The sequence below is a fragment of the Coregonus clupeaformis genome, chromosome 3, assembly GCF_020615455.1.
Source record: "Coregonus clupeaformis isolate EN_2021a chromosome 3, ASM2061545v1, whole genome shotgun sequence".
Classification (NCBI taxonomy): Eukaryota; Metazoa; Chordata; class Actinopteri; order Salmoniformes; family Salmonidae; genus Coregonus; species Coregonus clupeaformis.
In genome coordinates, this window is record NC_059194.1 from 4,120,707 (window position 1) to 4,147,398 (window position 26,692).

Sequence of the window (26,692 nt, forward strand, 5' to 3'; positions counted from 1 at the left end):
CCCATCCATCTCCATCCCTCCCATCTCTCCATCCCTCCATCCATCTCCATCCCTCCCTCATCAACAACAACAACGTCAGAGGGTCTGTCCAGAGAGTAACTGGGGGTGTTTCTGCAGAAATATTCCAAAATGGTGGAATGAATTTGCTGCACGTTGGAACACAAGAAGCCCATATTCACATGCACTTCTATATAAGACCCCTTACCACCACAGAGGAGCTTCAGAGTTAGACAGGACTTTTCCTCATTGCAATGCCTGTTCCAGCACATTACCAACAGTATTTGCTGTTCGAATTACGATTAAATTGTATGCATTATTTTGTATCATTATGATACTGGGACCACTTACCATTTCAAGCTTTTCTTTGTGGATCTTAATGGATTGAAATGTAGGTATTCAGTCAAAATATTGTATTATTTTGTCTGTTGCACCTGTAACCTATAGTTTGCAAAGACTGCAAAGACAAACTCTAGATAAGAATAGGAAAGTAAGGGGTCTTACATGGTCTAGTCTGATGCCACAGGCCTCGAGTGTACCAGAATATTTCACCAACCAACCCTACAGGAGATCATTGTCTAATAGCTCATCGCTAATCATATTATCCCCAGAACACTCACAACAGTAAGGGAAGGGAGTGCACCCAAGGTACAGCACTAGGCCCAATCTGTTTCAACATCTGATTGGTTTTTCAACCATTTTGTGTAATATTTTGTATTTTGGGGGGGGTTATATTTGAATCAACACAAAGAGGAACCTCAAACAGTGGCATGGAAAGGGAGAGTTGATGAAAATAGATGTCTGCCATGGAGGATCAAGTCAGAATGAGGAGGCTGGAGATGGTGGAGGAAGACACAGACACAGCATGCACAGGGAGGACAACAAGGCATGCTCCACACACACTACAGTAACGAAACACAGTCTCAGAGAGAGATAGAATAAGAGCTAGAAAATAGATAAAAGAGTTTGGTTTTGTGCTCATATACCCTACCCACTCACCATCCTCTGTTGGAACATAGATGTTTAGATACAAACAGTCCTCATTTTGATCCTGTATGTAAGAGGCCACTATATCCAGGCTGAACGAGAACCATATGGGCATCATGATCTCTGGCACGGCGTTGTGAATATTCTGGGGGCAAACGGGGGCAAAGTGGGTGGCATTCTTTATCCCCGACCAGGAGGAGGGCGGCTCGGGGGGCAGGAAGCGTTTCTCCCCCACTGGAGAGGCTGCATATGGGACCCCCAAATACTGGTCCACTGGTCCCAGTATCTCACTGGGTAGGGGCACTCTCACCCCCCGGAGTTTCCCATACTGCGTGTTCACAGTGGGGTGGTAGGCCTGGCCTCGGACTGCCACCAAGCACCAGGAAAAAGTTAAGATCCAGAAGGACGTGATGATGCTGAGGCTGGGGATGGAGCAGAGTATGTGGGCACCATGCCAGTCCCCATGGTCCTGCTGCTGAGAGAAGAGGAGACACTTTCTCCTTGGCGAAAACCACATGGTCCGTCTGAGTGAGTCTCAGCGACGACTGCAAGTGACCAACATACACGTCGGGTCTCCTCCCCGGCTCACACAGACTTCCCTCTTCCCCTTCCCTTCCCCTGTCTTCCCGTGTCTTCCCCTGTCTTCCCGTCTCTCAGCCCAACAGTTCAGCACCCTTAGATCCACTCATCAGTCTGGAGCTGAGCATATAAAACAGAAAAAGTGACGGTAGTTCCTTCTTGACGGTCTTCATTCACTGTCCTCTCCTCCTCTCCTCAGATCTTCCTTCCCGTACCTGAGAGAGAGAGAGAGGGAAGAAACAAGAGGACAGGAAAATGAATGACAATCTCCAGAGAGACAGCCAATCAGTTTGCTCTCATTTCTTTTGTTCACTCATGTTTTATTGACTGGTGGAGAGGGTATTTTCTGTTGCAATGTAAACCAGAACACATAAACATGACAGTGCACTTACCCATGCTATCAATCTACACAATCAAGGGCTTGCCGAGTCGCTAGGGTAAAGTGATGCACAACTTTTACTGATATAAAGCCTAGCTATTGAAAGATTAAAATGGCACTGAAATCACTACAAAAAACGGTCTATGTCACTAACATGTCCCTATCGCACATTACATACAAAAAACATACAAAAGGAACATTGTATAACTGTTTAGAAAAAGAAAAATCACTAAAAACCTACACTATTACCAGTTTTTAATGACTTCCAATAATATAAAAATATTACAATGTCATGTTTCCCATCAGGTTACGTTTTTCTACCTCTCTTTGCTATAGATAAAGACCTGATAGAACGCTTTCTCAGTTACACCTCCCTAGTCGACTGTTTGAAAAGATAAGAGTGAGCGAGAGAGCGAGAGAGAGGGAGAGGGATGGAGAGAGAAAGAGAGAGAGAGAGAGAGAGAGAGAGAGAGAGAGAGAGAGAGAGAGAGAGAGAGAGAGAGAGAGAGAGAGAGAGAGAGAGAGAGAGAGATTGGAAGAGAGAGAGAGAGAGAGAGAGAGATTGGAAGAGAGAGAGAGAGAGAGAGAGAGAGATGGAGAGAAGGAGGTATAAACTACATTACAGGTATCAGTGACAGCACCAGCACTGTAAATGCTAATAAGCCGTCCTCCTGGTGTTCCCCAGCGGTGCCAGCCCTGACACCTCCCTCCCTGACGCCTCGTTCCTCCTCAACCACCTCCTCAACCCCCTCCACCTCATAAACCCCCTCCTCAATCCCCCCTCCTCCTCAACCCCCTCCTCCTAGCCCCCCCCTGGGCCAGCTCAGCCCAAGTGGCTAGCAGCTAGCTAGATAGGGCAGGCAGGAGTCCAATAACAGTAGAGAGACAAGTAAAGCCAGGAGTTTAGAGAAAGATATTGACTGTAAATGATTTATAATGTATCAGTAAGCGTCAGGCCCACTAACCACTCAGGGAAAAGCAATCAGGACATTCCTTAAGGTGCTGTTATCACTCTGAAGTGACTGTACACATACACACACACACACCGATACACACACACACACGCACACACTGTAGACACTCATGGTAAAGAATCAGTGAAAAGCCTAGTGGGTCAGTATATTTCTCCTCTCTCATCTCACCCCCTATCATTAATGCAGTCTTATCTCTTCATGGAGAGTATCACACCCTGAATGATGCAGCCACACACAGCACATAGCAGATGACACATGTCACTGCATACCGATTTTCGGGGTGTCTCATGGTCTGACAAACACCACTCTAGCTCTGCCACCTTTCACCGCAGATGCGGAAGGCCGACATAGGTGGATGTGGTGGATTGAGACGCAGCCCATGCTAACAAATAAATACAGATTATTATGTTAGGTAGACTCTTAAGGATTTTAAACACCCTTCCTCTCTCCTCCCCCCTCCTCCTCCCCCCTCGTCCCCCTGTTAAACACCCTACCTCTCCCCTCCCCCTCCCTCCTCCCCACTCCTCCTCCTCCTCCCCCTGTTAAACACCCTACCTCTCCCCTCCCCCTTCCTCCTCCCCCTGTTAAACACCCTACCTCTCCCCTCCCCCTTCCTCCTCCCCACTCCTCCCCCTCCTCCCCCTGTTAAACACCCTACCTCTCCCTCCCCCTCCTCCTCCCCCTGTTAAACACCCTACCTCTCTCCTCCCCCCTCCTCCCCCTTCCTCCTCCCCCTGTTAAACACCCTTCCTCTCTCCTCTGCTCTGGTATTCATGAGGAAATGTATGACTGTGTCTCAAATGGCATCCTATTCACTATATGGTGCCATTTCAGATGCAGTCCATTCGGTTTTTTTATTTTTGAACAGGCACATGTCCAGACACACTTTACTGCACTGGAAGACCCTTTGTTCTGTTCTGCAAATCTCTGCAATGCAATAAAAGACCAGAGCACAGAGCCAAATGTACTCTTCTCCTCCCACTCTCCACATCCCTTAGAGAGAGAGAGAGAGTATGTGTGTGTGTGTGAGAGAGAGAGATGATGGAGAGAGAGAGAGATGATGGAGAGAGAGAGAGAGAGAGAGAGAGAGAGAGAGAGAGAGAGAGAGAGAGAGAGAGAGAGAGAGAGAGAGAGAGAGAGAGAGAGAGAGAGAGAGAGAGAGAGAGAGAGCGAGAGATGAAGGAGAGGGAGACCTGAGGAGAGGAGCTGGGTCTTTCAAGCTACTGTAAATAATGATCTTTGACTAGAGAGAGTAAATGGAGCCTGCTATATTTGAAGAAAAAATGGACTGGTCGGTTTGAGAGATCCTAAATCCACTCTTATTACCTCCTCTTCAATAAAGGGCTGGAGATTCTGGGCTAAACATTAGGGGCCGGTGGAAAGTTCTAATGTTGAATCTAATGTAATCCAAAGAGAGTTCAATCTGACCTGAGTAGATGCTACAATTACAGGTGGACCAAGCGTATAGACTCATAATGAGAAAAGACTATACAAGTTCTACAGAGACCCCAAAGAGACACTGTTATAGTACAGCTGATGGTTCACATTAAAATGGAACAGAGGAGCAAACTATGAAAACTTAGAGGCTATTCTCATTGACAAACAATTTAGATATGTACATAAACTTTTCAATTTACATGACATCGTTGCCTTACCATCCGTTGTGTCTGGCAATGTGACATTCTTGCTCTGGAACTCAAAATGTACCTTAAATATCAATATTACAGTAGCCACTAGCTAGTAAGCCTGCAAACTGAACTATTCAACAATGCGAGCAAATGTTCCTCTAAAACAAATTAGGTATCCAGATTTTCATCCCGTCAGACCATTTTTGTACCATACCAGGGTATATACGGTTTTACCGAATGTGCACACTAGGCGCTATTTCAAAAAACTATTTAGGCAACAGGGATCTTGATCCAGGAGGGAATTGAATGTCTCTGCTGTAACCAAGAAGCTTGATGTTGACATCTAGCCACTTAGCTACTAAGTTGGCAAACCAAATGCATAGCTGGAGCCCTGAGCTGGATATCATTTATAGTTATACTTAACATAGTTATAAGCAGTGGCGTAGCACGTGCCCCCTCCCCCCCCACCCTCTCCCCCTAAAACGGTATTGAATATCAAACCATCTGTATTTGAAATACCCTACTAGCTACACTCTTGAATAATGTAACAATTCAAAAGCATGTGCTGACAATTAAAGGGTTGATTTTTCTTGTACACACACGCATTAGCTAAAAGTAGCTTGCAAGACAATAACATTGGTGGAATGCTGTTGAGCTTCCTTTTCTTAAAGACACTGCAACATTTTCAGCATGTAACAGGTTGTTAATGCAATTTCAGGTAAAAACTCAATAAAACAAGTCTCAAATATCATGAAAATGTGTATACATTTCAGCTGTTTCAAAAACATTGCTCTGCTATTAGTATTTGTACTGTACGAATGTTGGGCTCAACGAGACAATTCTGTTTACACTGCCCTGCTTAGAGGGGTCAACTGTCGGGGGAGTGTCGTGACCTCCGGAGGTAATGTTCAAGACGTGAGAATTAGGCAATTTTACATTACAGTAATGTCTCTTGAGAATCGTTACCGCTTGAGAATCTCTCAAAATTCTCCTTCATTCTCGTCAATGAGAATAGACCCTTAATCAAACATGATGTCTATCTGTACCACCATCCATCCCTTCCATTCATCCATTCCTTCCATTCATCCATTCTGAAACAGATCCATACCCATTCTATCCATTCTCATTCTACTTAGTGAGGTACAGGTGGGCCAATAACACCCAGAGAATATAACTGTATCGCTAGGCTTCCACATGTTTATTTCAAACACCTAAACATGGTCTGCATCCCAAATGGCACCCTATTCCCTACATAGTGCATTGCTTTTGACCAGACCGCTACGAGCCACTGTGTATGGAAAAGGGTGCCATTTGGAAAGCAGCCATGGAGTTTCAAAGCCGCAGCAGCAGAATCAATAATGTATGTACACAATACTCTGCCCTCTCCGCTCGGCTCTCAGCTCTACCCAGACAACGCACAAATCCCACTCTCTCTTTGTATAAGCCGCCGAGCCTGAACAACAACGGCGAGCCGCACCGTATTAAATCAAGGAGATTGGCATGTTTCAGAAACAACATTCACAAAAGGTCAAAATGAAAATCCACGTCTCCTTATAAAGCCGCTCTCTCGCTGCATGCCTGCCTCGCTGTGTGTGTGTCTGACAGCCAGGGCCTGCTAGCTACACTGTTACTGTGAAGGAGGCTGAAGGGGCCTCGGCTTTCTACCCTCAGACTCAGACAGGTCGGGGGAAATGAAAAGGACTATGCTACAGTGGCTTGCGAAAGTATTCACCCCCACTGGCATTTTTCTTTTTTTTTTGCCTTACAACCTGGAATTAAAACGGATTTTTTGGATTTACACAACATGCCTACCTCCTGAGGTCTGGGCTTTGACTAGGCCATTCCAAGACATTTAAATGTTTCCCCTTAAACCACTCGAGTGTTACTTTAGCAGTATGCTTAGGGTCATTGTCCTGCTGGAAGGTGAACCTCCGTCCCAGTCTCAAATCTCTGGAAGGCTGAAAGGTGTTAGTCTAACTGCATACATTGCTTAAAACAATTATTTGCTTATTCTTGACTTGAATAACATTCCCTAATTTGATCTCAAGGTTCTAAGGAGAGAGGCAGCCATGTTACTCTACGGCATATCTCTCCATTGACTCTGTATTGCTTCTTTGTGTGTTGCTCTGAGCAACAGATAGAGTACAAAACAGACCAGGGACATTAATATGCATAAAAAAATAATAATAATGAAAGAAAAGCATTGCAAGTTTGAATTTTGTAAAGTTAGTGTGGGAGAGGTGGAAAAACTATTGTTAACGATCAATAATGACAAACCTCCTGGCATTGACAACTTAGATGGAAAGCTACTGAGGATGGTATATGACTCTAAAGCCACTCCTGTCTGTCATATCTTTAATCTGAGCCTAGAGGAAAGTATTTGTCCGCAAGCATGGAGGGAAGCCAAAGTAATTCTGCTACCCAAGAGTGGTAAAGCGGCATTTACTGGTTCCAACAGCAGACCTATAAGCTTGCTGCCAGCTCTTAGCAAACTTTTGGAAAGAATTGCGTTTGACCAAATACATCCTAAGGGGGAGGTGCAGGGGGATTAGTAGCAATAAGGCACAAGAGGCCGTACAGTCACAGGTAAATGCCGTTGTTCGGCCGTCGCGATATCGGAAGCACATGTAGCACGGCCTCGTGTGCCGTACTGCTTTTAGAAAACTTTACCAACATATTAAAATAACAATTTATTGCAGATTTTCATTAATACAGTGAGGGAAAAAAGTATTTGATCCCCTGCTGATTTTGTACGTTTGCCCACTGACAAAGACATGATCAGTCTATAATTTTAATGGTAGGTTTATTTGAACAGTGAGAGACATAATAACAACAAAAAAATCCATAAAAATGCATGTCAAAATATTATTAATTGATTTGCATTTTAATGAGGGAAATATGTACTTGACCCCTCTGCAAAACATGACTTAGTACTTGGTGGCAAAACCCTTGTTGGCAATCACAGAGGTCAGACGTTTCTTGTAGTTGGCCACCAGGTTTGCACACATCTCAGGATTTTGTCCCACTCCTCTTTGCAGATCTTCTCCAAGTCATTAAGGTTTTGAGGCTGACGTTTGGCAACTCGAACCTTCAGCTCCCTCCACAGATTGTCTATGGGATTAAGGTCTGGAGACTGGCTAGACCACTCCAGGACCTTAATGTGCTTCTTCTTGAGCCACTCCTTTGTTGCCTTGGCTGTGTGTTTTGGGTCATTGTCATGCTGGAATACCCATCCACGACCCATTTTCAATGCCCTGGCTGAGGGAAGGAGGTTCTCACACAAGATTTGACGGTACATGGCCCCGTCTATCCTCCCTTTGATGCGGTGAAGTTGTCTTGTCTCCTTAGCAGAAAAACACCCTCAAAGCATAATGTTTCCACCTCCATGTTTGACGGTGGGGATGGTGTTCTTGGGGTCATAGGCAGCATTCCTCCTCCTCCAAACACGGCGAGTTGAGTTGATGCCAAAGAGCTCAATTTTGGTCTCATCTGACCACACACCTTTCACCCAGTTCTCTTCTGAATCATTCAGATGTTCATTGGCAAACTTCAGACGGCCCTTTATATGTGCTTTCTTGAGCAGGGGGACCTTGCGGGCGCTGCAGGATTTCAGTCCTTCACGTCGTAGTGTGTTACCAATTGTTTTCTTGGTGACTATGATCCCAGCTGCCTTGAGATCATTGACAAGATCCTCCCGTGTAGTTCTGGGCTGATTCCTCACCGTTCTCATGATCATTGCAACTCCACGAGGTGAGATCTTGCGTGGAGCCCCACGCCGAGGGAGATTGACAGTTATTTTGTGTTTCTTCCATTTGCGAATAATCGCACCAGCTGTTGTCACCTTCTCACCAAGCTGCTTGGTGATGGTCTTGTAGCCCATTCCAGCCTTGTGTAGGTCTACAATCTTGTCCCTGACATCCTTGGAGAGCTCTTTGGTCTTGGCCATGGTGTAGAGTTTGGAATCTGATTGATTGATTGCTTCTGTGGACAGGTGTCTTTTATACAGGTAACAAACTGAGATTAGGAGCACTCCCTTTCAGAGTGTGCTCCTAATCTCAGCTCGGTACCTGTATAAAAGACACATGGGTGCCAGAAGTCTTTTTGATTGAGAGGGGGTCAAATACTTATTTCCCTCATTAAAATGCAAATACATTTATAACATTTTTGAAATGCGTTTTTCTGGATTTTTGTTGTTGTTATTCTGTCTCTCACTGTTCAAATAAACCTACCATTAAAATTATAGACTGATCATTTCTTTGTCAGTGGGCAAACGTACAAAATCAGCAGGGGTTCAAATACTTTTTTCCCTCACTGTACGTTGTTTTGATAAGTAAATTCTTACAATTTCATTCTTCCACCAGAAGATATAGTTTGGACAAAAATCTGGTTCACAGTAATTCATTTTTTTTGCTAGCTGCTATGTAAATGTACATTTCCATGCAGGCTGGCTAACGTTCTTGTCACATCAAACATTGCACCTGAAATGTCAGTGAGTAGATGCATTGTCGTTTGTTTTAGCTGTTCTTCTATTGACAATTACTTGGATATATCCATGATAATGACGTTGATGTGTGATTTTGCCTGGCTCAGAAAAAGTTGTCTTGTCTCGTATGTGCAGTGTGCACTGTTCACTCTCTCTTTACAGGGGAGTTCGCATTTCAAAAGTGAAACAAATCTTCTGAGGTCAGACAAGCAGACAGCTAGGCATATATTAACCCCTGCTGTACCAAACTAAATGCTAGGCTGGAAGCAAGGATAAATAATGTGCGAGTTGAGATAAATACAAGAGATGATTTGGGCAGCAACATGAACATAATGATATTCTTATGGATGGAAGTGTTAGCAGGCATAGGTGTGTCTGTGACGGCCAATACAACACCAATACTGCACGGTCTGCTTGTCCAATCAGCCTCCAGGAACCAAACAACCCATTTTATAATCAAAGTTATAACCATCTTCATCTCATCTGAGAAAAGAAAAGGATTGAAGGAGGCTTAACAATTACAAAATAGACATTTACCCAGTAGCTCATCAGCCTAAAGAGCAAATATTGATCCACCAAGGAGTGATTTCCCACTAGACGCTCCTTTACTGAGGTAGTTTCAAAGCAGCTGACCGCTAACCACTCAGAGGCCCGTGGGGAACTTTTGGTGTCCCGCAGGGGCCAGGGTTGGTGCCGTCTCTAATCCAGCCTCTATGTTGCACATGGCTCATTAAGGCTAGGCAGACAGGTGAGCTAGCAGGAACTCAGATGTTCTGCTCTTACTGTACTGTACTGCTCTTCTACTCCTAACAAATCATTTCAGTTAGCGCTAGAAAAGAGAAAATGCAGAGAAAAGAGGAAGTGTTGTTCTACTGTACTTTCTTAGATACATTTTCATACTCAAAATGTCTGCAAAAGATACAGTGGGGGAATTCAACTGTTTGAGACGTGAGGTTTGGGGGATTTCAGGTGTAAAGGACTTAAACTAATGACAAGTGAATTGAGATGCTTTCAGTTTAAGCCTGGCTTGCAGTCGGCGTTCCAATTCATCCCAAAGGTGTTTGATGGGGTTGAGGTCAGGGCTCTGTGCAGGCCAGTCAAGTTCTTCCACACCGATCTCGACAAACCATTTCTGTATGGACCTCGCTTTGTGCACGGGGGCATTGTCAAGCTGAAACTGGAAAGGGCCTTCCCCAAACTGTTGCCACAAAGTTGGAAGCACAGAATCGTCTAGAATGTTATTGTATGCTGTAGCATTAAGATTTCCCTTAACTGGAACTAATGGGCCGAGCCCGAACCATGAAAAACCGCCCCAGACCATTATTCCTCCTCCACCAAACTTTACAGTTGGCACTATGCATTCGGGCAGGTAGCGTTCTCCTGGCATCCGCAAAACCCAGATTCGTCTGTCGGACTGCCAGATAGTGAAGCGTGATTTATCATTCCAGCGAATGCGTTTCCACTGCTCCAGAGTCCAATGGCAAGGTGATATTAGGCTTGTGTGCAGCTGCTCGGTCATGGAAACCCATTTCATGAAGCTCCCGACGAACAGTTATTGTGCTGGCGTTGCTTCCAGAGGCAGTTTGAACTCGGTAGTGAGTGTTGCAACTGAGGACAGACGATTTTTACGCTCTATGCACTTCAGCACTCTGCGGTCCCGTTCTGTGAGCTTGTGTGACCTACCACTTTGCGGCTGAGCCGTTGTTGCTCCAAGTCGTTTCCACTTCACAATAACAGCACTTACAGCTGACCGGGGCAGCTCTAGCAGGGCAGACATTTCACCAACTGACTTGTTGGAAAGGTGGCATCCTTTGAGGGTGCCACGTTGAAAATCACTGAGCTCTTCAGTAAGGCCATTCTACTGCCAATGTTTTTCTATGGAGATTGCATGGGTGTGTGCTCTATTTTTTACACCTGTCAGCAATGGGTGTGGCTGAAATAGCAGAATACAGTGGCTTGCGAATGTATTCACCCCCCTTGGCATTTTTCTTATTTTGTTGCCTTAAAACCTGGAATTAAAATTGATTTTTGGGGGGTTTGCCTTCCACTTTGAAAATGCAAAATATTTTTTATTGTCAAACAAACAAGAAATAAGACTAAAAAACTGAAAACTTGAGCATGCATAACTATTCACCCCCCCAAACTCAATACTTTGTTGAGCCACCTTTTGCAGCAATTACAGCTGCAAGTCTCTTGGGGTATGTCTCTATTAGCTTGGCACATCTAGACACTGGGATTTTTGCCCATTCTTCAAGGCAAAATTGCTCCATCTCCTTCAAGTTGGATGGGTTCCGCTGGTGTACAGCAATCTTTAAGTCATACCACAGATTCTCAATTGGATTGAGGTCTGGGCTTTGACTAGGCCATTCCAAGACATTTAAATATTTCCCCTTAAACCACTCAAGTGTTGCTTTAGCAGTATATTTAGGGTCATTGTCCTGCTGGAAGGTGAACCTCCGTCCTAGTCTCAAATCTCTGGAAGACTGAAACAGGTTTTCCTCAAGAATTTCCCTGTATTTAGCGCCATCCATCATTCCTTCAATTCTGACCAGTTTCCCAGTCCCTGCCGATGAAAAACATCCCCAAAGCATGATGCTAACACCACCGTGCTTCACTGTGGGGATGGTGTTCTCGGGGTGATGAGAGGTGTTGGGTTTGCGCCAGACATAGCGTTTTTCTTGATGGCCAAAAATATCAATTTTAGTCTCATCTGACCAGAGTACCTTCTTCCATATGTTTGGGGAGTCTCCCACATGCCTTTTGGCGAATACCAAAATGAGTGTACGGCTTAAAGTGGTCCTATGGACAGATATTCCAATCTGTCCCTGACCTATTTGGAGAGCTCCTTGGTCTTCATGGTGCCGCTTGCTTGGTGGTACCCCTTGCTTAGTGGTGTTGCAGACTCTGGGTCCTTTCAGAACAGGTATATATATATATATATATATATATATATATATCTTTCTTTTATAGACACTGAGATCATGTGACAGGTCATGTGACACTTTGATTGCACAGAGGTTGACTTTATCAAACTAATTATGTGACTTTTTGGTTACTACATGTGTTATTTCATAGTTTTGATGTCTTCACTATTATTCCACAATGTTGAAAATAGTAAAAAATAAAGAAAAACCCTTGAATGAGTAGGTGTGTCCAAACTTTTGACCTGTAATTTATGTAACTTTAACCCTAAAGTCCCACTCTGCCTGGAGTTAATTTTCAATGACCCAGCTTAGCTTAGGTAAACTAATAGATGGATATTAACCTCCCACACAGCGTAGCTACAGTGCTGACTCTGATGGCGGTCAGAGTGGAGGTCATATGGGATGTTCTGACTTTTCTCCTTGGCCTAAATAAACACTGCATTCCAGGACATGCAGCATATTCAGATGAAGGTAGCTAATATAAGCAGATATCTTACAGCATCTCATCCATGTTGTTTCATATTTACTCGGCCTCCCTCACTAGTGATTCATGATCTCATAGCGATGCGTGTGTGTGTGTGTGTGTGTGTGTGTGTGTGTGTGTGTGTGTGTGTGTGTGTGTGTGTGTGCGTGTGTATGTGTGTGTGTGTGTGTGTGTGTTTCTCACACTCTGGAGTTCACCCAGCACTTCACACATTCTCCAGTTAGGCTATAATATATCTGCCTGGGTCTCAACAAGGAATAACATACTGAACACAAAGTGTCAACATTATTATAGATTTATAGAATAATAGGCTGCTGGCATATAAATAGATTGTAGTAGCAGATGATTATGATGTAGGGACCTAATTAAATACATATATACATACTAAAGATCAGTTCAACAATAACAACAACAACAACAACAACAACAGTCAAGCATCTAATTTACCCTTACTACAATGCATCTGCTGAACAACAACAAAGTTACAACAGTTTCGGGGGAAAAATCAAAGGAAGAGGAAAGAACAACATGTTGCAGTTAATAAGGTTGAATGTTTCTGGACATGCAGGGCTGGAGGAAATGCATTCTGGTTGTCTGGCTTTGTGTTGTGTCTGTTTTTTTGGAATATAAGATCCAAACAAAGAGAGTTCTGGTGAAAGGACCATGCAAAGCCAAAGCCAAGCAGACCCAGACACCTTTTGAAGAGCTGATCGCTCTGAGGATGACACTGAGCTAACCGTTATTTCAAAGTACGTTCATATTGTTCTGAACTGACTGTATGTAAAGTTGCCGCTTTCATCCATATCATTTTGAATAATGTGTTTTGTACCAGGCAAATATGAGAACACATTATCTGGCACCAAACAACAGCACATTTCCATTTAATTTGTAGGGTTGCAAAATGTTGGTACCTTTCCCAAAATCCCACAGTTTTCCAGAAATCCTGGTTGATTTTTGAAATGATGTGAAATAGTGCACTGGGACGCACACCAAAGTGTCTTGGCATTTGCAGACGACCGTAGCTGCATTAATATGCCGAGACAAGATATTCCTTCCTATCTTGTACAGGCCAAGATGTTCTTGTCTGTTCTGTTAATTCCGTCTATCCTCAGTATAATGTTATGATGTGATCTGCTATTTGAGAACAGCCGTATTTCACATGTTAAAGCTATATCCTTCATCTTGAATATACCAGTGTAGCATATTCATCAAATATTGTCAACCCGTGTTCAAACCGTGTTGATCACATAACTGTACTTATAACCACAAATACAAATTCAGTATATGAAAAAATAAACCTACAATATTCATGTTTTTTCTAACTGTGAATGCCCTGAGAAAACCTGAAAGCAATTTGGGTTTCAATTAACTTGAAGAGGAACTTGAAGAGAGAAAATTGCATTTATTATTCAAGTTTACCCCCATTATATTGTGGTTTCCTTCTCAAAGAGCGTGACTTGTTTCTTGTCACGCAGCTAGAGAAAGAAGCATTTACAAGTGCCAAGAGCCAGCTCAGCTCAGCAAAAGTGATGCTATTTCCATGTAAATGCTTTGTGGAGCTGCCGAGAGAGCAGCAAGTGTCGAATCACAAAACGGAAAGAGCCGAAGAGTATTGTTGTGGGACAAGCTGGGAATCCTGAATATAAAAATCTGCTGAAAGCTGAGATATACGAGTCCACTTCTTAACCCATGGCCTCTATTTTTCATACAAAACATAATATTAGATTTATTAACATTATGGACCTGATGAGGTAAATATACTGTACCTACGACGGTGCATGTTGTCCTCTGGTACATATCAAGTGAAGTGTGTGGAAATACATACAGTGAGGGAACAAAGTATTTGATCCCCTGCTGTTTTTGTACGTATGCCCACTGACAAAGAAATGATCAGTCAATCATTTTAATGGTAGGTTTATTTGAACAGTGAGAGACAGAATAGCAACAAAAAAATCAGAAAAACGCATGTCAAAAATGTTATAAATTGATTTGCATTTTAATGAGGGAAATAAGTATTTGACCCCCTCTCAATCAGAAAGATTTCTGGCTCCCAGGTGTCTTTTATACAAGTAACGAGCTGAGATTAGGAGCACACTCTTAAAGGGAGTGCTCCAAATCTCAGCTTGTTACCTGTATAAATGACACCTGTCCACAGAAGCAATCAATCAATCAGATTCCAAACTCTCCACCATATCCAAGACCAAAGAGCTCTCCAAGGATGTTAGGGACAAGATTGTAGACCTACACAAGGCTGGAATGGGCTACAAGACCATCGCCAAGCAGTTTGTTGAGAAGGTGACAACAGTTGGTGCGATTATTCGCAAATGGAAGAAACAAAATAACTGTCAATCTCCCTCGGCCTGGGGCTCCATGCAAGATCTCACCTCGTGGAGTTGCAATGATCATGAGAACGGTGAGGAATCAGCCCAGAACTACACGGGAGAATCTTGTCAATGATCTCAAGGCAGCTGGGACTATAGTCACCAAGAAAACAATTGGTAACACACTACGCCGTGAAGGACTGAAATCCTGCAGTGCCCGCAAGGTCCCCCTGCTCAAGAAAGCACATATACAGGGCCGTCTGAAGTTTGCCAATGAACATCGGAATGATTCCGAGGAGAACTGTTGTGAAAGTGTTGTGGTCAGACGAGACCAAAATCGAGCTCTTTGGCATCAACTTAACTCGCCGTGTTTGGAGGAGGAGGAATGCTGCCTATGACCACAAGAACACCATCCCCACCGTCAAACATGGAGGTGGAAACATTATGCTTTGGGGGTGTTTTTCTGCTAAGGGGACAGGACAACTTCACCGCATCAAAGGGACGATGGACAGGGCCATGTACCGTCAAATCTTGTGTGAGAACCTCCTTCCCTCAGCCAGGGCATTGAAAATGGGTCATGGATGGGTATTCCAGCATGACAATGACCCAAAACACACGGCCAAGGCAACAAAGGAGTGGCTCAAGAAGAAGCACATTAAGGTCCTGGAGTGGCCTAGCCAGTCTCCAGACCTTAATCCCATAGAAAATCTGTGGAGGGAGCTGAAGGTTCGATTTGCCAAAGTCAGCCTCGAAACCTTAATGACTTGGAGAAGATCTGCAAAGAGGAGTGGAACAAAATCCCTCCTGAGATGTATGCAAACCTGGTGGCCAACTACAAGAAACATCTGACCTCTGTAATTGCCAACAACGGTTTTGCCACCAAGTACTAAGTCATGTTTTGCAGAGGGGTCAAATACTTATTTCCCTCATTAAAATACAAATCAATTTATAAAATTTTTGACATGCGTTTTTCTGAATTTTTGTTGTTGTTATTCTGTCTCTCACTGTTCAAATAAACCTACCATTAAAATTATAGACTGATCATATCTTTGTCAGTGGGCAAACGTACAAAATCAGCAGGGGATCAAATACTTTTTTCCCTCACTGTAATGCCTGTTTATAGTTTTTGTGAGAATATATATGCATACCAAATGGAAGCCTATTCCCTATATAGGACACTACTTTTGACCAGAGCTCTATAGGGTGCCATTTGGGACACAATCTATAATTAAGTTTAAAGACATGAGTAGACATTAGTCTGCTGCTTGTAACTAAAGGTCAGTAGTGATCAAGGGTTCGTACGTGCGTGTGTGTGTTCGTACGTGCGTGCGTGTGTGTAAATGTGTGTGATCAAGGATTATCCATGCTAATGTGGTCCTTCTTACAAAGACACAGGTCACTAACACACAAACACACGTACACACACACGCACACACACACACTCGCTGCATTGTCATACTGCAAACAACCACATCCTAAGAGATGCTGAGTTCATGACCTTCATCTCCTGCATAAACAGAGGAGAAACAGATACAGAGACAGAGAGAGAGAGAGAGAGAGAGACAGAGAGAGACAGAGAGAGAGAGAGAGAGAGAGAGAGAGAGAGAGAGAGAGAGAGAGAGAGAGAGAGAGAGAGAGAGAGAGAGAGAGAGAGAGAGGTGTCCGCTGTCCTCTTCTCAACCATTAGCCAGTCTGTATTTCCACAGAGGAAATAATGTTCATGTTCCACAGGACTTCCTCTCTTGTGCCAAGTACACAGGCCTCTCACAGATAAATATAGTCTCTCTTAATTAGCTGGTTATGTTATATGAAAAGTATTAAAGTGTTGATCTGTGGATAATATGTGTCATACTGAAACAAGAGTCAATCATTTCTCAACAGGGAAATTCCACAGATAGTTCTAAATGCAGAGTAACTAGTCTATGACAACTTCTATCCACACCAAAGCTCTCTTTTCCAGTCCAAAAATGATCTGTAGTCAACAGCATCATTCAAACCCAAACGTAAACACTGTAGTAACACTTTTCTGAAAGCCAACAGTTGTAAGACTTTTGAATATACATATATATGTGACCGACCGGCTCGATTCGGTCTTACATAGAAACATTTGAAATGTTTTTTTAAATTTTTTACAATGGATAAAAGTCAAATACGTTTTTTTCCTCACTGTAATTAGTTAAATCAAGTCCACCTGTTTGCAATCTAAGTGTCACATGATCTGTCACATGATCTCAGTATATATACACCTGTTCTGAAAGGCCCTAGAGTCTGCAACACCACTAAGCAAGGGGCACCACCAAGCAAGCGGCACCATGAAGAACAAGGAGCTCTCCAAACAGGTCAGGGACAAAGTTGTGGAGAAGTACAGATAAGGGTTGGGTTATAAGAAAATATCTGAAACTTTGAACATTCTACGGAGCACCATTAAATCCATTATAAAATAAATGGAAAGAATATGGCACCACAACAAACCTGCCAAGAGAGGGCCACCCACCAAAACTCACGGACCAGGCAAGGAGGGCAATAATCAGAGAGGCAACAAAGAGACCAAAGATAACCCTGAAGGAGTTGCAAAGCTCCACAGCGGAGATTGGAGTATCTGTCCATTGGACCACCTTAAGCCGTACACTCCACAGAGCTGGGCTTTACGGAAGAGTGGGCAGAAAAAAAAAAGCAAACACGTTTGGTGTTCGCCAAAAGGCTTGTGGGAGACTCACCAAACACATGGAAGAAGATACTCTGGTCAGATGAGACTAAAATTGAGCTTTTTGGCCATCAAGGAAAACGCTATGTCTGGCGCAAACCCAAGACCTCTCATCACCCAGAGAACACCATCCCCACAGTGAAGCATGGCGGTGGCAGCATCATGCTGTGGGGATGTTTATCATCGGCAGGGACTGGGAAACTGGTCAGAATTGAAGGAATTAATACAGGGAAATTCTTGAGAGAAACCTGTTTCAGTCTTCCAGAGATTTGAGACTGGGATGGAGGTTCACCTTCCAGCAGGACAATGACCCTAAACATACTGCTAAAGCAACACTCAAGTGGTTTAAGGGGAAACATTTGAATGTCTTGGAATGGCCTAGTCAAAGCCCAGACCTCCATCCAATTGAGAATCTTTGGTATGACTTAAAGATTGGTGTACACCAGCGGAACCCATCCAACTTGAAGGAGCTGGAGCAGTTTTGCCTTGAAGAATGGGCAGAAATCCCAGTGTCTAGATGTGCCAAGCTTATAGAGACATACCCCAAGAGACTTGCAGCTGTAATTGCTGCAAAAGGTGTCTCTACAAAGTATTGACTTTGGGGGGGGGGGGGTTGAATAGTTATGCACACTCTAGTTTTCAGTTTTTTTGTCTTATTTCTTGTTTGTTTCACACACAAAAAATATGTTGCATCTTCAAAGTGGTAGGCTTGTTGTGTAAATCAAATTATACAACCCCCCCCCAACAAAATCATTTTTAATTCCAGGTTGTAAGGCAACAAAATTGGAAAAATGCTAAGGGGGTTGAATACCTTTGCAAGCCACTGTACAAGCCTTCGGAAAGTATTCAGTATTGTTATGTTAAAGCCTTATTCTAAAATTGATTAAATATATGTTTCCCCTCATCAATCTACATACAAAACCTTTACTCAGTACTTTGTAGAGGCACCTTTGGCAGCGGTTACAGCATTGATTCTTCTTGGGTATGATACTACAAGCTTAGCACACCTGTATTTGGGGAGTTTCTCCCATTCTTCTCTGCAGATCCTCTCAAACTCTGTCAGGTTGGATGGGGAGCGTTGCTGCACAGCTATTTTCAGGTCTCTCCAGAGATGATCGATCGGGTTCAAGTCCAGGATCTGGCTGGGCCACTCAAGGATATTCAGAGATTTGTCCCGAAGCCACTCCTGCGTTGTCTTGGCTGTGTGATTAGGATCGTTGTCCTGTTGGAAGGTGAACCTTCGCCCCAATCTGAGGTCCTGAGCGCTCTGGAGCAGGTTTTCATCAAGGATCTCTCTACTTTGCGCCGTTAATATTTTCCTTGACCCTGACTAGTCTCCCAGTCCCTGCCGCTGAAAAACATCCTCACAGCATGATGCTGCCACCACCATGCTTCACCATAGGGATGGCGCCAGGTTTCCTCCAGACGTGACGCTTGGCATTCAGGCCAAAGAGTTCAATCTTGGTTTCATCAGACTAGATAATATTGTTTCTCATGGTCTGAGAGTCTTTAGGTGCCTTTTGACAAACTCCAAGCTGTCATGTGCCTTTTACTGAGGAGTGGCTTCCGTCTGGCCACTCTACCATAAAGGCCTGATTGGTGGAGTGCTGCAGAGATGGTTGTCTTTCTGGAAAGTTCTCCCATCTCCACAGAGGAACTCTATAGCTCTGTCAGAGTGACCATCAGGTTCTTGGTCACCTCCCTGACCAAGGCCCTTTTCCCCCGATTGCTCATTTTGGCAGGGTGGCCAGCTCTAGGAAGAGTCTTGGTGGTTCCAAACTTCTTTCATTTAAGAATTATGGCGGCCACTGTGTTCTTGGGGACCTTCAATTCTGCAGACATTTTTTGGTACCCTTCCCCAAATCTGTGCCTCGACACAATCCTGTCTCGGAGCTCTACGGACAATTCCTTTGACCTCATGGCTTGGTTTTTGCTCTGACATGAACTGTCAACTGTGGGACCTTATATATACAGTTGTGTGCCTTTCCAAATCATGTCCAATCAATTGAATTTACCACAGGTGGACTCCAATCAAGTTGTAGAAACATCTCAAGGATGATCAATGGAAACAAGATGCACCTGAGCTCAATTTCGAGTCTCATAGCAAAGGGGCTGAATACTTACGTAAATAAGGTATTTCTGTTTTTTTATTTGTAAGAGATTTCTAAAAACCTGTTTTCGCTTTGTCCTTATGGGGTATTGTGTGTAGATTGCTGAGGATTTTTATTTTTTTATTTTTTCAGTTTAGAATAAGGCTGTGACATAACAAAATGTGGAAAAAGTCAAGGGGTCTGAATACTTTCCGAAGGCACTGTATGTGTGTGCCATATAGAGACATTTTTATCCAAAGTGACCTACAGTCGCTTCATGTTGGTCCCGGGAATCAAACCCACTATCTTAGTGTTGCAAACGCTATGCTCTTCCAATTGAGCTACAGAAGAGCACAAGTCTTAGTAGAAGTCGTCCCTTCTTTAAGACATCTCATTACTGGTCTGTACCAGGGCAGCTGCCAGGTGGAGGGATGAGTGATAGTGATATCAATCACCACCAACTGAACCTACACACACCTTATCCCTTATCCTGTAGCCCCATCACACACACACACACACACACACACACACACACACACACACACACACACACACACACACACACACACACACACACACACACACACACACACACACACACACACACACACACACACACACACACACACACACACACACACACATACACACACATACACACACACACACACACACACACACACACACACCACCTTAAACCATGGCCTGAACCAAACCTTATCTAGCAGCTCCATATCAACCCAAGGCTGCTCCCACTATTGATCCCAGGACTCAGGCTCTGGTTCTGTCACTGGGCTGGGCTTGTACTTTAGGGGACCCTCTAAGCTCTGCAAAATGGTTAATCTGAAATAAATACATTGATGGAAAGCTGCTATTCAGCTGGCAGGTATTAGAGTGCTGGCTGGCTGGCTGGCTTTATGGGAGGAGGATGGTGAGATGAGAAGAGGAGGGGAGGAGGAGGAGGAGGAGGGGAGGATGCGCCAGAAGGATTTTTGGAGGGATAACATAATGCCCTGTTTTCCATCCAACTCCTCTCCTCTTCCCAGGCAGCTGTCGAGGAAAGAGCCTTTTTGTCACTCTTCCATCCTCCCCTCCATACAGTGTCATTGTCATGCTTCAATCCCTCCCCCGTTGCCTTTTCATACGTCTACAGATGTAGGATCTTAATTTGATCACTCTTTTGTTGCTGAGAATTTTTCAAAGTCTTCTAAAGTTTATAATTTCCACTTTAAAATGTCAGACTTGATTTGCCCTAACAAAAAATGTATCAACCCCTACAGAAAATGTCAAATTAATTATAATATACATAAAAATTCACATATCCTGCTACTGCAATACTATTTTACTTCTGTAGCAAACTGGCTCAAATTAAGATCCTACATCTGTAGCTCTTCTTCCCTCATTGCAATTTTCATCCTTCCATCCCTCTGTCCCCTCGTTGCATTTCAATCCATCCTTCCCTTGTTGTGTTTTCACAGCCTTAATGAGCTGCTTGCTGTTTTACATCACAACTGTTTAGTAGTCCAGAGAGACACACAGACAGTGATGTTGGAAGGCTTTGAGGAATAGAGGAATACCTTAAAAGGCTGTGCCCTTTCTCCACTGGGATAAAGGGGAAAGAACAGCAGAGATACGTCAGCTCTCATTACTGACACGCATCTACCTTCAGCATAGAGAGAAGAGTTTAGGGACGAATTAAGGAGACTGCTTTGAGTTGTTAGGAATGAATGGATTGGCTAAGAAGGGGGAGAAAAGGAAAGAGAGAGAGAGAAAGAGAGAGAGAGAGAGGGGGGTGAGCTAGAGTGAGGATGAGAGAGAGAGAGAGAGAGAGGGTGAGAGAGAGCGAGAGACAGAGAGGGTGAAAGAGAGTAGAGAGAGAGAGGGTGAGAGATAGAGTAGAGAGAGAGAGGGTGAGAGAGAGAGTAGAGAGAGAGACAGAAAGACAGACCAGAGAGAGAGAGAGCGACAGAAAGTAATTGACAAAGAGGACGGAGAGAGAAATGCAGAGACAAAGAGCTAGAGAGAGAGAGAGAGAGATGTCATTCAAGAGAGAGCTGTGTTTCAATTTGACAGGTGGAGGAAGTCAGACCATCCTGCTGTCACACTAATCAGAGTCCTCCCAGCTGAGACGTCTCTCTGGCAGATGTCTCCTCTCTCTCCTCCTTTCTCTCTTCTCCATTCAGTTTTTCTAATCCTGTCTGAAAGCTGGGATGTCAGGCTTCTTCCTAAATTGGCTGCTGTTCTTAGTGATTGATTAAAGTACTGTAACCCAGCTTTATCAGACAGATGTTCGCTCCCTACCCCTGCCAACTCTATTAGGTAATGCATTCCTTGTCATTGAACCAGATACTGGGACTTATATTATCTTTATTACTGTATGTCTTCCAGGACTGGTCTGTCCATCGCACGAGGATCCATTATATATACAGTGCATTCGGAAAGTATTCAGACCTCTTCCCTTTTTATGTTACAGCCGTATTCTAAAATGAATTAAATATTGTTTTCCCCTCATCAATCTACACACAATAACCCATAAAGACAAAGAGAAAACAGGTTTTAATATTTTTTTGCACATTTATTAAAAATATTTAAAAAAAAAACACTTTAAAGAAGAGGAGATGTGGAGAAGAGGAGAAGTGGCAAAGAGGAGACGTGGAGAAGAGGAGACGTGGAGAAGAGGAGATGTGGAGAAGAGGGGACGTGGAGAAGAGGAGATGTGGAGAAGAGGAGACATGGATAAGAGTAGATGTGGAGAAGAGGAGACTTGGAGAAGAGGAGATGTGGAGAAGAGGAGACGTGGAGAAGAAGAGACGTGGAGAAGAGAAGACATGGATAAGAAGAGACTTGGAAAAGAGGAGACGTGGAGAAGAGGAGACGTGGAGAAGAGGAGACATGGATAAGAGGAGACTTGGAAAAGAGGAGACGTGGAGAAGAGGAGACGTGGAGAAGAGGAGACATGGATAAGAGGAGACTTGGAAAAGAGGAGACGTGGAGAAGAGGAGACGTGGAGAAGAGGAGACATGGATAAGAGGAGACTTGGAAAAGAGGAGACGTGGAGAAGAGGAGACGTGGAGAAAAGCGACATGGATAAGAGGAGACTTGGAAAAGAGGAGACGTGGAGAAGAGGAGACGTGGAGAAGAGGAGACGTGGAAGCAGAATGCTCAGACTTATCTCACTGTGTGTGATAGCACAGCTGGCTCCAGATCAAACACAGAGCAGGCTGAAGCTCACACAGACAGATGCTATCAAGCTCCAACACAGCCTTATTTAGACAGAAGGCTTACATTTGTCACTCCAGACCCAAAACAGTGTGTGCATCACAAGAGATAATGCTTCTAAAAGAAATGCGACTTTTGTCAGTGTATTCCTTTTACTGGGTTGTGAGTGATCAACTTGGCATGGATCAGAGCATCAGAAACACATATATACACCTCCCTCTGACACTGAGCTAACGATGAGGCTGTAATTCATAGCACATTATATTGTAATATCCCTCCCACGACATTGCATTGAGAGAACAGAGGAGAGGAGAGGAGAGGAGAGGAGAGGAGAGGAGAGGAGAGGAGAGGAGAGGAGAGGAGAGGAGAGGAGAGGAGAGGAGAGGAGAGGAGAGGAGAGGAGAGGAGAGGAGAGGGAGAGGAGAGGAGAGGAGAGGAGAGGAGAGGGGAGGGGAGGGGGAAGGATGACACACACACATACACAAACACACACACACAACCACACATACACACACACATACACACACACACACACACACACACACAGTCCACCTCAATGAAACAACACATTCAATCTGAGAGTAGAGATCACTGAGCTACAATAAAACTGACACTAATCAAACTCTCTCCATCTCCATCCAACCCTACAGAATAGCCAATTGAAACCGTTTTGCTAAGTGTGTAAGGATTAGAGTTTAATTATTTAAAACATGATTCCAAATCAGAATGGTTGTTCTTAATGCAACCAATTTTCAAATCCCTCTCTCTCTCTCTCTCTCTCTCTCTCTCTCTCTCTCTCTCTCTCTCTCTCTCTCTCTCTCTCTCTCTCTCTCTCTCTCTCTCTCTCTCTCTCTCTATTCAATTCAAAGAGCTTTATTGTCGTGGGAAACGTGTTTACATTGCCAAAGCAAATAGAATAGAAAATAAACTAAAGGGAAATAAACAAGAGAAACATTTGTAAACATTACACAAAAGTTTTAAAAGAATATAGACATTTCTAATGTTATATAATTTGCTATGTACGGTGTTGTAACAATGTGCAAGTAGTTGAAGTATGAAAGGGAAAATAAATAAAACAGATATAGGTTGTATTTACAATGTTGTTTGTGCTCCACTGGTTGCCCTTTTCTCATGGCAATAGCGGGTATTGGCCTAATTCTGCTCTGCATGCATTATTTGGTGTTTTACGTTGTACACGGAGGATGTTTTTGCAGAATTCTGCATGCAGAGTCTCAATTTGGTGTTTGTCCCATTTTGTGAATTCTTGGTTGGTGAGCGGACCCCAGACCTCAGAACCATAAAGGGCAATGGGTTCTATAACTGATTGAAGTATTTTTAGCCAGATCCTAGTTGGTATGTCAAATTTTATGTTCCTTTTGATGGCATAGAAGGCCCTTCTTGCCTTGTCTCTCAGATCGTTCACAGCTTTGTGGAAGTCTCTCTCTCTCTCTCTCTCTCTCTCTCTCTCTCTCTCTCTCTCTCTCTCTCTCTCTCTCTCTCTCTCTCTCTCTCTCTCTCTCTCTCTCTCTCTCTCTCTCTATTCAATTCAAAGAGCTTTATTGTCGTGGGAAACGTGTTTACATTGCCAAAGCAAATAGAATAGAAAATAAACTAAAGGGAAATAAACAAGAGAAACATTTGTAAACATTACACAAAAGTTTTAAAAGAATATAGACATTTCTAATGTTATATAATTTGCTATGTACGGTGTTGTAACAATGTGCAAGTAGTTGAAGTATGAAAGGGAAAATAAATAAAACAGATATAGGTTGTATTTACAATGTTGTTTGTGCTCCACTGGTTGCCCTTTTCTCATGGCAATAGCGGGTATTGGCCTAATTCTGCTCTGCATGCATTATTTGGTGTTTTACGTTGTACACGGAGGATGTTTTTTGCAGAATTCTGCATGCAGAGTCTCAATTTGGTGTTTGTCCCATTTTGTGAATTCTTGGTTGGTGAGCGGACCCCAGACCTCAGAACCATAAAGGGCAATGGGTTCTATAACTGATTGAAGTATTTTTAGCCAGATCCTAATTGGTATGTCAAATTTTATGTTCCTTTTGATGGCATAGAAGGCCCTTCTTGCCTTGTCTCTCAGATCGTTCACAGCTTTGTGGAAGTCTCTCTCTCTCTCTCTTCTCTCTCTCTCTCTCTCTCTCTCTCTCTCTCTCTCTCTCTCTCTCTCTCTCTCTCTATTCAATTCAAAGAGCTTTATTGTCGTGGGAAACGTGTTTACATTGCCAAAGCAAATAGAATAGAAAATAAACTAAAGGGAAATAAACAAGAGAAACATTTGTAAACATTACACAAAAGTTTTAAAAGAATATAGACATTTTAATGTTATATAATTTGCTATGTACGGTGTTGTAACAATGTGCAAGTAGTTGAAGTATGAAAGGGAAAATAAATAAAACAGATATAGGTTGTATTTACAATGTTGTTTGTGCTCCACTGGTTGCCCTTTTCTCAGGCAATAGCGGGTATTGGCCTAATTCTGCTCTGCATGCATTATTTGGTGTTTTACGTTGTACACGGAGGATGTTTTTGCAGAATTCTGCATGCAGAGTCTCAATTTGGTGTTTGTCCCATTTTGTGAATTCTTGGTTGGTGAGCGGAACCCAGACCTCAGAACCATAAAGGGCAATGGGTTCTATAACTGATTGAAGTATTTTTAGCCAGATCCTAATTGGTATGTCAAATTTTATGTTCCTTTTGATGGCATAGAAGGCCCTTCTTGCCTTGTCTCTCAGATCGTTCACAGCTTTGTGGAAGTCTCTCTCTCTCTCTCTCCCTTTTCTCTCTCTCTCTCTCTCTCTCTCTCTCTCTCTCTCTCTCTCTCTCTCTCTCTCTCTCTCTCTCTCTCTCTATTCAATTCAAAGAGCTTTATTGTCGTGGGAAACGTGTTTACATTGCCAAAGCAAATAGAATAGAAAATAAACTAAAGGGAAATAAACAAGAGAAACATTTGTAAACATTACACAAAAGTTTTAAAAGAATATAGACATTTCTAATGTTATATAATTTGCTATGTACGGTGTTGTAACAATGTGCAAGTAGTTGAAGTATGAAAGGGAAAATAAATAAAACAGATATAGGTTGTATTTACAATGTTGTTTGTGCTCCACTGGTTGCCCTTTTCTCATGGCAATAGCGGGTATTGGCCTAATTCTGCTCTGCATGCATTATTTGGTGTTTTACGTTGTACACGGAGGATGTTTTTGCAGAATTCTGCATGCAGAGTCTCAATTTGGTGTTTGTCCCATTTTGTGAATTCTTGGTTGGTGAGCGGACCCCAGACCTCAGAACCATAAAGGGCAATGGGTTCTATAACTGATTGAAGTATTTTTAGCCAGATCCTAGTTGGTATGTCAAATTTTATGTTCCTTTTGATGGCATAGAAGGCCCTTCTTGCCTTGTCTCTCAGATCGTTCACAGCTTTGTGGAAGTCTTCTCTTCTCTCTCTCTCTCTCTCTCTCTCTCTCTCTCTCTCTCTCTCTCTCTCTCTCTATTCAATTCAAAGAGCTTTATTGTCGTGGGAAACGTGTTTTCATTGCCAAAGCAAATAGAATAGAAAATAAACTAAAGGGAAATAAACAAGAGAAACATTTGTAAACATTACACAAAAGTTTTAAAAGAATATAGACATTTCTAATGTTATATAATTTGCTATGTACGGTGTTGTAACAATGTGCAAGTAGTTGAAGTATGAAAGGGAAAATAAATAAAACAGATATAGGTTGTATTTACAATGTTGTTTGTGCTCCACTGGTTGCCCTTTTCTCATGGCAATAGCGGGTATTGGCCTAATTCTGCTCTGCATGCATTATTTGGTGTTTTACGTTGTACACGGAGGATGTTTTTGCAGAATTCTGCATGCAGAGTCTCAATTTGGTGCTTGTCCCATTTTGTGAATTCTTGGTTGG

The 26,692-nt window shown here is 43.1% G+C and overlaps 1 protein-coding gene across 2 annotated transcripts in view; it reads right to left on the reverse strand.

Moving 5' to 3' along the window:
• The window catches only part of LOC121539167 (neuroligin-3-like), a 343,557-nt gene that overhangs the window by 241,744 nt on the left and 75,121 nt on the right, over positions 1–26,692 (reverse strand). For both annotated transcript variants that reach the window (XM_045206887.1, XM_045206888.1), the window contains exon 2: positions 997–1,778. In XM_045206887.1, the coding sequence (XP_045062822.1) occupies positions 997–1,501 (505 nt within the window). In that variant the 5' untranslated portion in view covers positions 1,502–1,778. The remainder of the gene's footprint in view (positions 1–996; positions 1,779–26,692) is intronic.